Here is a 12097-nt window from a genome sequence, read left to right as displayed (position 1 = left end):
GAAGACAACATGAGGAGGGAATGATCCTTTATTCATCAGCATTATGAATTCTTGTTCTGAATGAGGAAGCCACAATAACAGCTCAACAGAGTATCATCTGGGGGTTATGTTTGGGAGATCGACACGGGCTGAATTGTGCGATTAAACGCGTGAAGATGTTGAAAGCACGACTCTTTTCTCAGTGTGCGTCAGAGCTTGCTGAAAGTGATCCTCGGCGGAGTCTCGGGCTGGAGGATGAGGGTGCACGTGGTGCTGATGTCCTCGGTGTACGACACGCTGAGATGGAAGCTCAGCAGGACCTAGACGGAGAGGGAGGAAGGGAGGATAAAGGGAGGCAGGAGGGAGGAGGAGGTGATGGTGGTGTGAAGACAGAGTGGAAGAGAAGGAGGAGAGGGAATGTTAAGGAGGATCACAGTCATGATATATTAAGCTGCTGTGGTGGAAAATAAATATATTAACTCAAGGGTTGTGCTCAGGTACAATTCATGGTACTTTTGAGGGTATTTCTATTCGACTAAATTGGACAAACCCAACCCCATTTTTTGGATCGCAACCTGCCCCTAGTTTTCTTTCCTGATACAAACCTCATTGAACATTGGGTTGTCTGACCTTAACCCAACTTTCTGTTTCTTAAACTGTCCCTAGCCTCTTTCTTAAACCTAACCTTTTTCAAACTTAGCATTGCCTAAACCTAACATAGGCAATTAACTTTCTTCTTGCATCGCATCCCTCTCTCTCTTTCATCCTCTTTCTCTTGCCTGCTGTCACTCACATGCATGAGCAGAAGCTGCAGCTCGTTCTCGGCGATCCTCCTCCCGACACACTGCCTTGCCCCGAACCCGAACGCCAGGGAGCGAAACCCTGTCCTGTCTCCTCTCTGGCCCTCCTCTCTGCTGCTGCTCCATCGCTCGGGGTTGAAGCTCAGTGGGTCCTCAAACACCTCTGCACTCCTGCCCAGAGGGTAAAGACAAGCCTGGACCATCGTCTGAGGGGAGAGTTGAGCAACCCTAAAGTCAGCCGTAGCACTGAATGCACTCAGATGTGTTTGTGTGCAGATAAGAGAACAAACTCACCCCAGCAGGTACGTGATAATTCTGGAGAACGATGTCTTTGATTGGATAACGCTGCACTGTGGTTCCTACAGGATATAACCTGACAGAACAACACCGAAAACACACACACATTCACATGGATTGACTTCTGACTTATTGTCAATGCCAGCAACTCAGGATTACTGGTAATCAATTCTAATTTCAGGTCTTTGAGGGGTGGCGTCTGTTGATGAGACAACTTGTGATGGACACTAACTCTGAGGCAGCTGCTCCTGAGTTCAGAGATGATTTCTTTTCATGATATGCTATTGATCTGATGGACAAATGGGGATTTTCTCCTCTAACATCCATCACCTCAGCTCAGCAATAAGCCACTCTGTTATTACTGGTTAGTTTCTGGGCTTACAATGAATTATACCTTATTCAGGCCACACGCAGGTGGATGTGTCTTGAGTTCTTTGTACCTGAGAATCTCCTTGACTGTGCCTTTCAGCAGCGGCGCCTCTTGCAGGGCTTTCTGAGGGTCACCACCTGCCTGGGCCCATGACACCCTCACCTGCTGCCTCACCCTCTCCTGCACCTTCGGGTTACGGCCCAGCTCAAACAGAGCAAACTGGAGGGGCACGGCAGTCTGCAGAGAGGACGAGATGAGAGGTGACAGGGAATCAGTTAAAGTGAGGTATAAGAACACAGGCCAGAGAAGACATACAAGCACACACACACACACACACACACACACACACACACACACACACACACACACACACACCGTGTCGACGCCTCCGGCCATCAGCTCAGTGATGTTGGCTTTGATGAGGTCCAAAGATAGCTGCCCTTTCTCCATGAGTTGGCCCAGGACCCCGGTGTACCGGCCTCCAGCTGCCCCAGCCTCAGCCCCTCGACCATGGGAAGAGGACAGTTGCTGGTACCCCCTCTGGATCCTCGCCTCCGCTGGAAGAAGACCAGGACAGGGTGACAGGTGAGATGGGAGTAGTGAATACTGAAATAGATTGGAGAGAGTTACATAAACTAGATATCCAGGTGAAGTGAGCCATGATGCCCTGGCTTTGGAGTCCTCCTACCGTGGGTGAAGATGTGGTCCCATGCACTGGCGTGCTGAGTCCACAGGGGAGCGCCAATGCGGAGCAGCAGGCGGGGGGGCAGGTAGAGGAGGGGAGGGGTGGTTGCCAGCATGCGCTCCACGGCCCAGATGAACTTCTGGGACTCCAGGGAGGGAGATGAGGAGAAGAGACCAATACGCTCCCCGTAGATCACATGACAGCTGGCTACAGGCGGAAGAGAGGAGGGGGGGGGGGACTGAGGTGTTTCAAGCTGAGCAAACCAGCACAACACAATATCTTGAAACTTTAAGATTAAAGTATAAATTCACCCGAAAATTTAAATGTAGTCATTATCTACTCACCCCAAAGCCAATGGAAAGGGGAAGTCTCATAGTCCCCAAAACATTTCTGGAGCTTCAAAGAAAACAGTGTTCTCCTAAACACCTAGAGTAGATGGGGACAACTGATAAAGAATAAATTGGCTCCATACAGCTCGTCAGGTGTAATCCAAGTGTCTGGAGGCCCAGAAATTTACAATTGGTATAAAGCCCTAAATTGCATATGTTAATAACTGTTTTCAAAACTCTTGATCTCAATATGTATGTAAGCCTTGGGGTACTCTAGCCAGCTGGCTACCTAATCAGTCCATCTAAAAGTCTAATGAATGAATGAATACATAATCCTGCATGTTGTAGCTGTGTCATTGACTTATGTTACTGTACATTTTGGGTCTTGGGTTGAAAAGTTTGTCATATTTTCACACTGGAATCAGCAGCAGCCATTTCCAGCAGGTGCTGGTGGAGAGCAAAGCATTATCATTCTCATAGTTAGTTAACATAACTTGGTATGGGCTATTTCTGGTAATTTTTAACAAATACTTGGGCCACTTCAAAAGTGGTTGGGACATGTCCGCAGTTACCTGACACCTCAAAACTGGGTCGAGCTTCAGGCCAGGTGCACATTAACACTTTTAGCTTGGCGGCTACTGTAAAGATTTCGGCCTTAAAAGGGGTGCAAAATAATATATTTTAAAATCAAATCTTGGCTTCTGGAGACTTTTAAAAAAGACCCAATCTACTGCACTTGTTTAGGAGAATGTTATAGCACTGTTTTGCTCTAAAGCTCCAGACGTATTTAATGAACCACAAAACTTTCCATTTTTTGAGTGAACTTATCCTTTAAAACAAGAACATCTTAAACTAATAAAAGCGTTACTGAATAATGAACTCCAGGTTGACAGTTATTGAAGTAGATCTTAAAACTTCCTGGCTCATATTTTCATGCTTTGAAGGATTACCAAAAAAAAAAAAAAAAAATCCAAACAGCCAGGTTTTTTTAGACATTTCTCTCTGTGACAGCAAGAGAATATTCTGTATTTTCAAATCCGCAGAAAGAAAATGTTGTTTTCTGAGTGCATATGTTGTCTCAGAGGAAGCGTCTCTCCTCCACCAGACATCCATCCCCTGTCAGACCTGTTTGTGTTATATTAAGTACACATCACTGACTGAAATAAAGTTTCTTGGCAGTCTATTCCTACCCTGGCTTAGCACATCGCTTCGTGGGCTGTGTTGCATTAGAAGCAAAGCTGCATGACTCAAAGTTATCGACTCTTGCTCCCTCTTACACACACACACACACACACTCACACACAGATGCATGCATGTGTAGAGCACGCTGAGTCACACAAGCATTCACACTTGTGAATGAGGCATGTTGCAGATAGGCACATGAAAGCAGCAGACCTGCTGGAAGAATGTGCCAGCTTTGATCGTCTTTGTTGGTGTTTCTATTTTTAACGGTGCATGTTCTCCTTGACCTCCTACATGTAAAATATGTTAACAACAGATATGCCTCGGGTTGAAATGAAGATTGGCTGTGGTATAAAGTGAGAATTTTTTAAATTGAAAGCAGACAGAGCAAGAGCAGGGAGATATTAGCAGGGGGAAAGTTTCTTTTGAACAATTTTAAAAAGGTGGTCTGACGTGCAGCGACGTCACAGCCCACGTAAGCGTTCGTGACTCAGCCAAAAGAGCTGATTGTTGGGGTGAATGAAAGGCTGTCAGAACAGAGAGATGATTTTTTTATCCATACCCTCCCTCTCCCACAGTGCTTCAATCATTTCGGGTTTAAAAGAAGACATGAGCATTAAGAGGGGGGATGGATACTTTCCTGGATAGAAATGAGCCAGTATTCTGTGGCCTCGGTGTGGATAAAACGGTCCATACATACTTTAGACTTACTTTATACTAGTCAGGAGGACCTACAAATATCTGGAGCTGCAGCTGGACAACAAGCTGGACTGGACAGCAAATATGGACACCTTACACAGGAAAGGGCAGAGCCGTGTGTAATTCCTTAGAAGGCTGGGGTCCTTCAACATCTGCAAAAAACTGCTGCAGATGTTTTACCGGTCTGTGGTGGCCAGCGTCCTCTTTGCCCAGCTGTGGTTTGCTGGGGAGGAAGCAGCAAGAAGAGAGACACCGGCCGACTGGACAGATTGGTGAGGAGAGCTGCCTCAGTTGTGGGCACAGAGCTGGACTCTCTGGTGACAGTGGCAGAAAGAAGGACCCTGGACAACACCCACCACCCTCTGCACAACACCTTCACCAGGCAGAGGAGTGTGTTCAGTGGCAGACTGCTGTCCCAGTCCAGCTCCACCAACAGACTCAAAAACTTTTTCCTCCCCATGGCCATCAGACTGTACAACAGCTCTCAGTAAAGGCAGGGAGGACAATAGATAATAGACAATGAACAATTTCTACCTCTGTTTGCACATCCATTTGCACTGTTTCACTTTCATTTGCACTGTCTACCATTTTGCACTGTTTACTGTAGCTACTGTTCAATTTAATATATTATATATATATATATATTACTTTATATTTTATCTTTTATTCTATTCTTAATTATATTCTTAAGGTTAGGGTTTTTAATTATAGTCTAATGTATGTCTAATGTATGTTTTGTATCTTGTATGCTACTGGACACTTGAATTTCCCTTGGGATAAATAAAGTATCTATCTATCTATCTATCTATCTATCTATCTATCTATCTATCTATCTATCTATCTATCTATCTATCTATCTATCTATCTTTCTTTCTTTCAGTTGAATCACACATAAGAATACACTGGGGATGATGACCTCCGAACCTTCCAGTGCAAAGCGGAAGAGGTCAGGACTGGGATCCATGGTCAGGCTCCGTCTCCCCTCCTCGCCTCTTCCCTCCCTCTCCACTTTAGCCCGCAGCATTCGACAGAAATCCCTCGCCACCTCATCAAGCAGGGGGAGAAAGCGCTTCACGGCGGCACTCATCATCACCTCTTTGTTGAGCAGTAGACGGTCAGCTCGCCATTCCTCACCATTCCTGTGGAGAGAAGATTTGGAGACGGGATTAAAGTCGATCTGTTTCTCTTCAGTTCAGTCACTTTGAAGCAGAGAAACTGAGTCTGAAGAAGATATGCTGTTGATTTACTGAATTTCATGTAAAGAAGATATTCTGTGTCAAAGTCTGTTTCTGTATTAGTTTATGTTTCCTCTCACCTTAACCTAGATCCTAAATAACCTGCACATCCATTCTGCGACACTACCCTAAGATGGACTACATGGAAAAAGCTCCACACCCCAAACAGAACGAGGTGCCCCAATGTCTCTGTGGTTGCTTTGCATCTCTTTATGGTTTTTTGATTCTCCTTTTAGCAGTTTTGTGTCTCTTTGTAGTTGTTTCATGACTCTTTCTTGTCATTATATGTCTCTGTGGTTGTTTTGCATATCTGTGAAGTTGTTTTATGTATCTTTGTTGCTGCTTTGTGTCTCTTTGTAGTCATTTTATATCTGTTGTTGTTTTATGTTTCCTTGTTGTTGCGTTTTTGTTTATGGATGTTTTGCTTCTATATGTAGTTCTTTTAAGCCTTTGTAGTTGTTTTGTGCTGCTTTGTTGTTGTTGTGCACCTCTTTGTAGTTGCTTCATGTCTCTGCTGTTCTTTCAGAGACATTTTGCAGAGGAAACCCAAAGGTGTAAGCCAACAATTGATTTCAAAAGGACACAAGACTAATTCTAACCATTAAAGGTCAATTTACTTATCGTGATGAGTCTCATGATACGCTTGTGAAAACAGCTGAACGTATATGAGAGACTAAAATATATCTCCGTCTCTGTGGCTATGATTTTATCAGTTAATTTTCCTTTTTTTTCTTTTTAAACTTTCAGTAGTGTCTCATGTGAGTCTACAAACTTTATTGAAACACAGTTTCAAAAATAACTATAGCCTTTGGCAACCTCCCAGAGGTAGAATAAAGCAATGAAATCCGTCCCCCACTGGCTGGCTAGAGCAGTTTTTGCTGGATTTTGCAGATTTTACTCCTAATACCCTTCAGAAAAGTTTAAATATGCTCAAATCACATCAATATTCTACATGTAAGAGCTTTATAAAGCTACAGTAACAAGACTTCTACTGAATACTTTCCACAACTGATTGAATGACCCCCTTAAAAGAGTGAGATGATGATGGAACAAGTGATTACGTGCACACACCCAGACAGCTTGTTTCCATCACTTAAGGGAACACTTCATTGATTTATATTCATACAATAATTGCTTATTCTTGTCCACTACTACTTGTCCTGACACTGACCACAATCATGACTTAACCCATTGAATAACTTAATAACGTCTCTTCAACATCAGCATTACACATTCATATATATACATGGCTGGTACTGACTTCAGGAAGACTCCCTTGCTGTGGTGCCGTGTCTCTCTGTGTGTTGCCCAGGGCTGCAGGGTCATCCGTCGGGGGTGGAGGCCCTCTGAACGAAACAGCTCACTGATGTCAGATGGCAACATGATGTTCACACTGCTTTGGGTGCCCACGTGCTCCCTTCACACACACACATACACACAGAAAGGCTATGGTGACACTTGAAAGCATTGAAGTGATCAAAGACTCTTAATGTATATGTATGTATACTTTTATTGCTCTTGGATATTTCGAAACACTCAAGACATAATTCCTCTATTGTCCTCATACCTGTAAATGGGACCAAGGGTGTTGAAGGTCTTCTCCATGTGCTTGTGGAGCTGCCGGAAACGATCCTCCCTCCAGAACTTCACCAGGTTAACCCAGCCGTTCCTCCCTGTGTGAGGGATCTCGTCAAAGCTCCTCACCCGTCCATCCACACCGCTCTTTCTGACTCCTGCACTCTCAGCTCCTTTCCTCCCCTCTAACTTTCCATCCACCACCGTCCCTGCTGCGGTCACGCAAAGAGCTCGCTGTGGCGCGACACTACAGAGCCGATTTCTGGACCCACAGGTGCCCTGTGCTCTGATGCCCACGGTCACACGGGTGTTCATGCTCCTCATGATCAAACGGTCTCATCCAGACTTGTGACACCCCTCGTTGTCTCTGCGGGGCTGATTTTTTCCCTCCTTCATCCTCCCAACCTCATATCCTTGAATGTGCTCTAACACTCTGACAAACTGATAGCAGGTGATGATTTATGGTTGTGAAGATCAGAGTTCAAGAGAATTAAAACAGGCTGAAGTAAAACACACACACCATGTAAAGGCCAAAAAAAGTGCAAAGATGTGTTTATTACAAGTGTTTGTCACAGCCATAAAGTGTCTACTTCTTCATTTGTTGGGTTTTTGCTTCATGTTGTATAAAAACCTTTGATCAGCAGCATGAGATTATTTACACATCAGTATAAGTTAAATAAAAACAAGACAGTAATCACAAGAAACTAAAATGAAGTTAAGTTACAGTACAGGTAGTATTTGGCTTGTATACACACATGTGATACATATGAGATTATTTACAAAGAAAATAACTTCCTAATCACACAAAGAAAATGAGTATATATGTATGTATGTATGTATGTATGTAGTGAGTGTGTGATGTAATGTGAATGTGTTACCCTGAGATTCCTTACTTGTGTTTAGATCACCAGCTGGATCTAAATCATTTACAGAGACGTGACAGCCCCGTAAGAAGAGACTAGCTACAGTAGCTTCTAGGTTACATGACACACAATATTATAAAATAATAGTGTTCAAAAATTAGAATATAACAAAAAGAAGATATGAACAGGGATAGACACAATGTGAAAACCTGTTGCCATTAATAGAACTGACTATCTGTCACTATAGTTACTGATCAGATTACAAATTCTCACACCACCAACTCTCATCCTATTTCTGTCCAGTCAAATATGGTGATTTTAACTGATATAGATTTTGTTTTCGTTTTTTGATAAAATAAACAATAATGCATCCTTTATTGAGTTGAGAAAGTTATCCTTCTTCCTGAAATAAATAAACTATTTAAAAACTTGTGCATTGCAGTAAAACTGACACTACAAACATGATGATTTTATAGAATATTATACATGGCTGAAGATTGAACTACCCCAAAGTGTATAAATAAGTTAAATGAGCTTAAAAATGTGCATAAAAGAATTGTTTTATATAATTGTAAAACACTGACAGACAGCATTTATGTACTTTTACTTCTGAACCCTGGTATCTGGATGGTATTTTTTTCCTGCTTTTTCCCTGAATTTCTCCAACACAATCAAAAGGCGGTGTATTGATCGGCCCTGTGATCACATATGGATCACATGACTTGACAAGAGTCCCTCCTTCCTGATGTAGGAGTGGACGTCTTGCTGTGTTTCTTCCCTGTGAGTGCCGCTGTGCCGAAGCTGAGGCCTTGGAAGGCGGTCAGCAGGTTGAAGCTGTTGTCCTTGCTTTTGGTTTCAGGATGAATGATCTTGGCCAGCTCGTGGGGGAGCGACACCTTCCTTCCAATGGACCTCAGATGGTTGGTGTCCTTGGTACTCTGAGCGTGAAGGAAAAACAGAAGAAATAGGGTTAAAAGACTGGACATAGGACAACGTATTTGTCTACATTATCCATGCCCATGATAAGCCAACATACAGGCTTGTGAGAAATTGTGAAAAAAAACAGTGAGAAATATTTATATACAAAAAAATAGCTGAATAACAGAAATGTTATGCAACAAATCTGTAGCATGTTTTGCAGACAGACCTCAGACAGCTGATATTTTCTCCTGAAGTGAGATCTCATCGCTGCTCTCTCCGCATTCTTCTGAGCATTCATTGCTTCCCGCAGCTTTCTGTAAACACAGCAGACGAAACACAAATACACCTGACTTATTAGAAAACAGAATTAAAAAGAAGCAATATCTCTGCCTCAGCACAGGTGACCTGAATGAGCTTGACTCATTACAGCTGCCTTCACTGATGGAAGGAAATGAAAGCTGCTGCAGACACAACCGTAAGAAGAATATCACATTTAAACACAATGTGAATTCAGAGCACGTGTTGGCTTCATTGTGAAAAGTGTTTTCAACAAATGTGGTAAATTTGCGTTAATACAGTTAGTTTGACAGGATTTCTGTCTTTATTCGAAACTAATCTAAGAAGAGAAGTTTTTCCATTTTCACCATCTTCACGTCATTCTCACTGATGAGGACTATTAAAATACATTTTCTTCTCATATATTTCCATTTCATACACATACACTATTTAACTACAAATGCTGTATATTTATCTGACAGCTATAGAAGCAGCAGATTTTAGAAACAAAACATGTGATTATCTTACAAGATATGACATTTTGTTAAAGATGAAACTACCTAATGGTAAACAACTACATAAAAGTAGCTTGAGCTTCAACCACCAATTATAAAATGCTGTTTTAACAATTATTCATTAGTAATACTAATCTAATACAATGAAAATAGTGCAATTTAAAAAATGTGACACATTAGATACAGGATTTTTACCTGTATTAGAGTATTTTTTACTGCGGGGTATAGTGATAGTTATAGTTTACTCAAATGACCAGTGTGTAGGATTTAGTGGTTGCAGATTGCAACCAACTAAATACGCCTCATCTCACCCTGTGTAATAGAACTGTCGATCCACCTGAGGACAATGTTAGAGTGGCACAGTGCCTTGTCTAGGTGTGAAAAGCCTGCACATATATGAAGATGCGGTACCAGCAGGGGACGATAATGATGGGAGCAAAGACTGTATATAGTGTAAAGAGCCAGAAGGTCCGTGTAGGGAGGAGGTCAGGGTTGATGGGCTGAGCAGAATTTGAATCCCCTCTAAGACAATCATCAACGGGGATTGTTTTAAGTAACCTTTACTTTCTGTCAGCCTGATCCTGGTGAGCACATTGGACAAAAGACGACCAGCATCACCAGATTATAGAGCAGCTTCTTTTCTCAGGCTGACAGACTAATTTACTCATCTTCAGCACTCTAACTATACTAACTATACATACTTCTTTTTCATGTAAGGTCTTGCTAGCTAGACGGTTAAAAGTTCCTAGTAATACATTTAAGCCAGTACTTCTTTAAGCCAAACAATGATTTTATCCCCTAAGCTAACCAAGAGGTTTTGACACCTTATTATAACTAGGTAGTTTATTTTGAAAGTGAAACCAGACGCTGCACATTAAAAACGGTTGTCTTCCTCAGCGGCTGATTTTTTTCAGGTGATTGTAAACTATTGAAAACATATTGATGAATATTATATTTCTGCCAATAGATCGCCATAAATCCTACACACTGGACCTTTAATAAAGGATTTGAATGTTTCCTCCACCACTGCATGTCGTGTTTCTACATCATGCCTCCACTTGCCTCTCCTTCTCCAGGTCTGCCTGGTACGAGCAGATGACAGATGGCTCTTTTGGGTGAGCAGTTCGGAGAGGGGGGGTCCTCCCCGACCTGTTGCATCCTCCTCTTCCTCTTCCTCCTCCACCTCTGCCCCTCCTGTTCCTGGGTTTGGCACACAGCCTCCTCTCCTTCACCCCCGACACACAGCTGGTTAGCTTCCTGACTGGAGTCCTCAGCGACTTCTTTACTCTCACCACTGACTCCATGATGCTCTGGAGCTCTCAGGACGGGAGGGAATGATCACGCCGCTACTTCTCTGACCGATGATGTGTGAGGATAGAACGGTTTTCTCCTTCGCTCATGTTGTGTTTCTCTGAGAGGACAAAGTCAGAACACACAGTGTCACCCCTGGTGGTGGCAATAATTCAGGTGGAGACAGGACAAGGACAAGGACGGCGTTCAGACAAGGCTCAGACACACTGATTTAGTGAACGCACACACACCAGATTACATATGCAGATGAGGCATTTGTCATCTAGAGGAAGGGGGAAGTACTTAGAGAGAAAGATGGAAACCACACAAGAACATAAATGATGTATGTCAGGCTCAAAGACATCAGACACTCACTATTCATCTCGTTTTGGCGTGTTGGCCAGGTCCTCGTTTTCCTAACTGTTCAAGTGGCCACAGTTGGCCAAAGGATCACAGCATAAAATCCAATAAAGCTCCAGCCAGATGGCTTCGACAGCACCCAGACAATCGGCCAAAGCTTCAGATCAAATCAGAGAAAACAAACAAGAAGCAGCAGAAGGTCCTCCATAAGATGTTGCTCCTGCACTCCCTGGCCCTCAAAGGAGAAAATCCCTGTTTTCTAGTCCAAGTTTGAGCCTCTGCTTCTCCTGCTTCCCTCCTGCGGACTCGCTCAACTCTTCAGCAGCCCCCAAGTCTCCTATACAGATTACCACTTTAAAGACTTAATGAGGGGAATCTCTTTAGCCGTGGCAGGGAATGCACCCGATGACTCACGTGTTTGTGACGGAGATTTAAAGACTTTAGCTGATGTCATGTTGAGTGGCACATGCTGACATCGCTGTTGTTCCTTTATAATACTGCATGATCTGTATCTTGTTTAATTATTTTGGAGCACATATATTGGGAGGTAAGTAGCAGGTACTGGTCTGCAACTCACATTTCTCGCGAAATATAACTTTCGACACATCCTGACTTCATTTCATGAATATAATCAGTGTGGAAGAGATGAACACAGATTTAGAGAGAGGAAATGAAACAAAGAGACAGCTGGATGGACAGAGTCTGGTCTGAGACGGCAGCG

The 12097-nt window shown here is 43.0% G+C and overlaps 2 protein-coding genes across 2 annotated transcripts; both read right to left on the bottom strand.

Moving 5' to 3' along the window:
* Positions 1 to 12: 12 nt before the first annotated feature.
* On the bottom strand, positions 13 to 7523 carry cyp11c1 (cytochrome P450, family 11, subfamily C, polypeptide 1). The gene is made up of 9 exons (XM_030394987.1): positions 7144 to 7523; positions 6838 to 6993; positions 5266 to 5480; positions 2135 to 2338; positions 1822 to 2003; positions 1517 to 1683; positions 1074 to 1152; positions 773 to 985; positions 13 to 299 (listed from the first exon to the last, which is right to left on the bottom strand). Exons 1-9 carry the CDS (start codon positions 7473 to 7475, stop codon positions 189 to 191), a joined length of 1659 nt encoding a protein of 552 aa, XP_030250847.1. The 5' UTR covers positions 7476 to 7523; the 3' UTR covers positions 13 to 188.
* Positions 7524 to 7686: 163 nt separating this feature from the next.
* LOC115568000 (complexin-3-like) lies at positions 7687 to 11691 on the bottom strand. Its single transcript, XM_030394988.1, has 4 exons — positions 11392 to 11691; positions 10789 to 11137; positions 9162 to 9249; positions 7687 to 8952 (listed from the first exon to the last, which is right to left on the bottom strand). The coding sequence occupies exons 2-4, from the start codon at positions 11028 to 11030 to the stop codon at positions 8728 to 8730; spliced, it is 555 nt and encodes a 184-aa protein (XP_030250848.1). The 5' UTR covers positions 11031 to 11137; positions 11392 to 11691; the 3' UTR covers positions 7687 to 8727.
* Between the last annotated feature and the right edge of the window lie 406 nt (positions 11692 to 12097).

Source organism: Sparus aurata, chromosome 17, assembly GCF_900880675.1.
Source record: "Sparus aurata chromosome 17, fSpaAur1.1, whole genome shotgun sequence".
Taxonomy (NCBI): Eukaryota; Metazoa; Chordata; class Actinopteri; order Spariformes; family Sparidae; genus Sparus; species Sparus aurata.
Note: the sequence above shows the minus strand (reverse complement) of the source record. Positions and strands in the feature narration are given on the sequence as shown.

What these genes read in the sequence shown, in the direction of transcription:
- cyp11c1 (XM_030394987.1), bottom strand. Translation starts at nt 7,475, where the DNA reads ATGAGGAGCATGAACACCCGTGTGACCGTGGGCATCAGAGCACAGGGC. An exon ending in TGGCCGGAGGCGTCGACACG is followed by an intron (nt 1,684 to 1,821) that starts GTGTGTGTGTGT and finishes TCCTCTCTGCAG; the next exon opens with ACTGCCGTGCCCCTCCAGTT. An exon ending in ATTATCACGTACCTGCTGGG is followed by an intron (nt 986 to 1,073) that starts GTGAGTTTGTTC and finishes CTCTCCCCTCAG; the next exon opens with ACGATGGTCCAGGCTTGTCT.
- LOC115568000 (XM_030394988.1), bottom strand. Translation starts at nt 11,030, where the DNA reads ATGGAGTCAGTGGTGAGAGTAAAGAAGTCGCTGAGGACTCCAGTCAGG. An exon ending in GCAGACCTGGAGAAGGAGAG is followed by an intron (nt 9,250 to 10,788) that starts GCAAGTGGAGGC and finishes CTGTGTTTACAG; the next exon opens with AAAGCTGCGGGAAGCAATGA. An exon ending in GAAAATATCAGCTGTCTGAG is followed by an intron (nt 8,953 to 9,161) that starts GTCTGTCTGCAA and finishes CTTCACGCTCAG; the next exon opens with AGTACCAAGGACACCAACCA.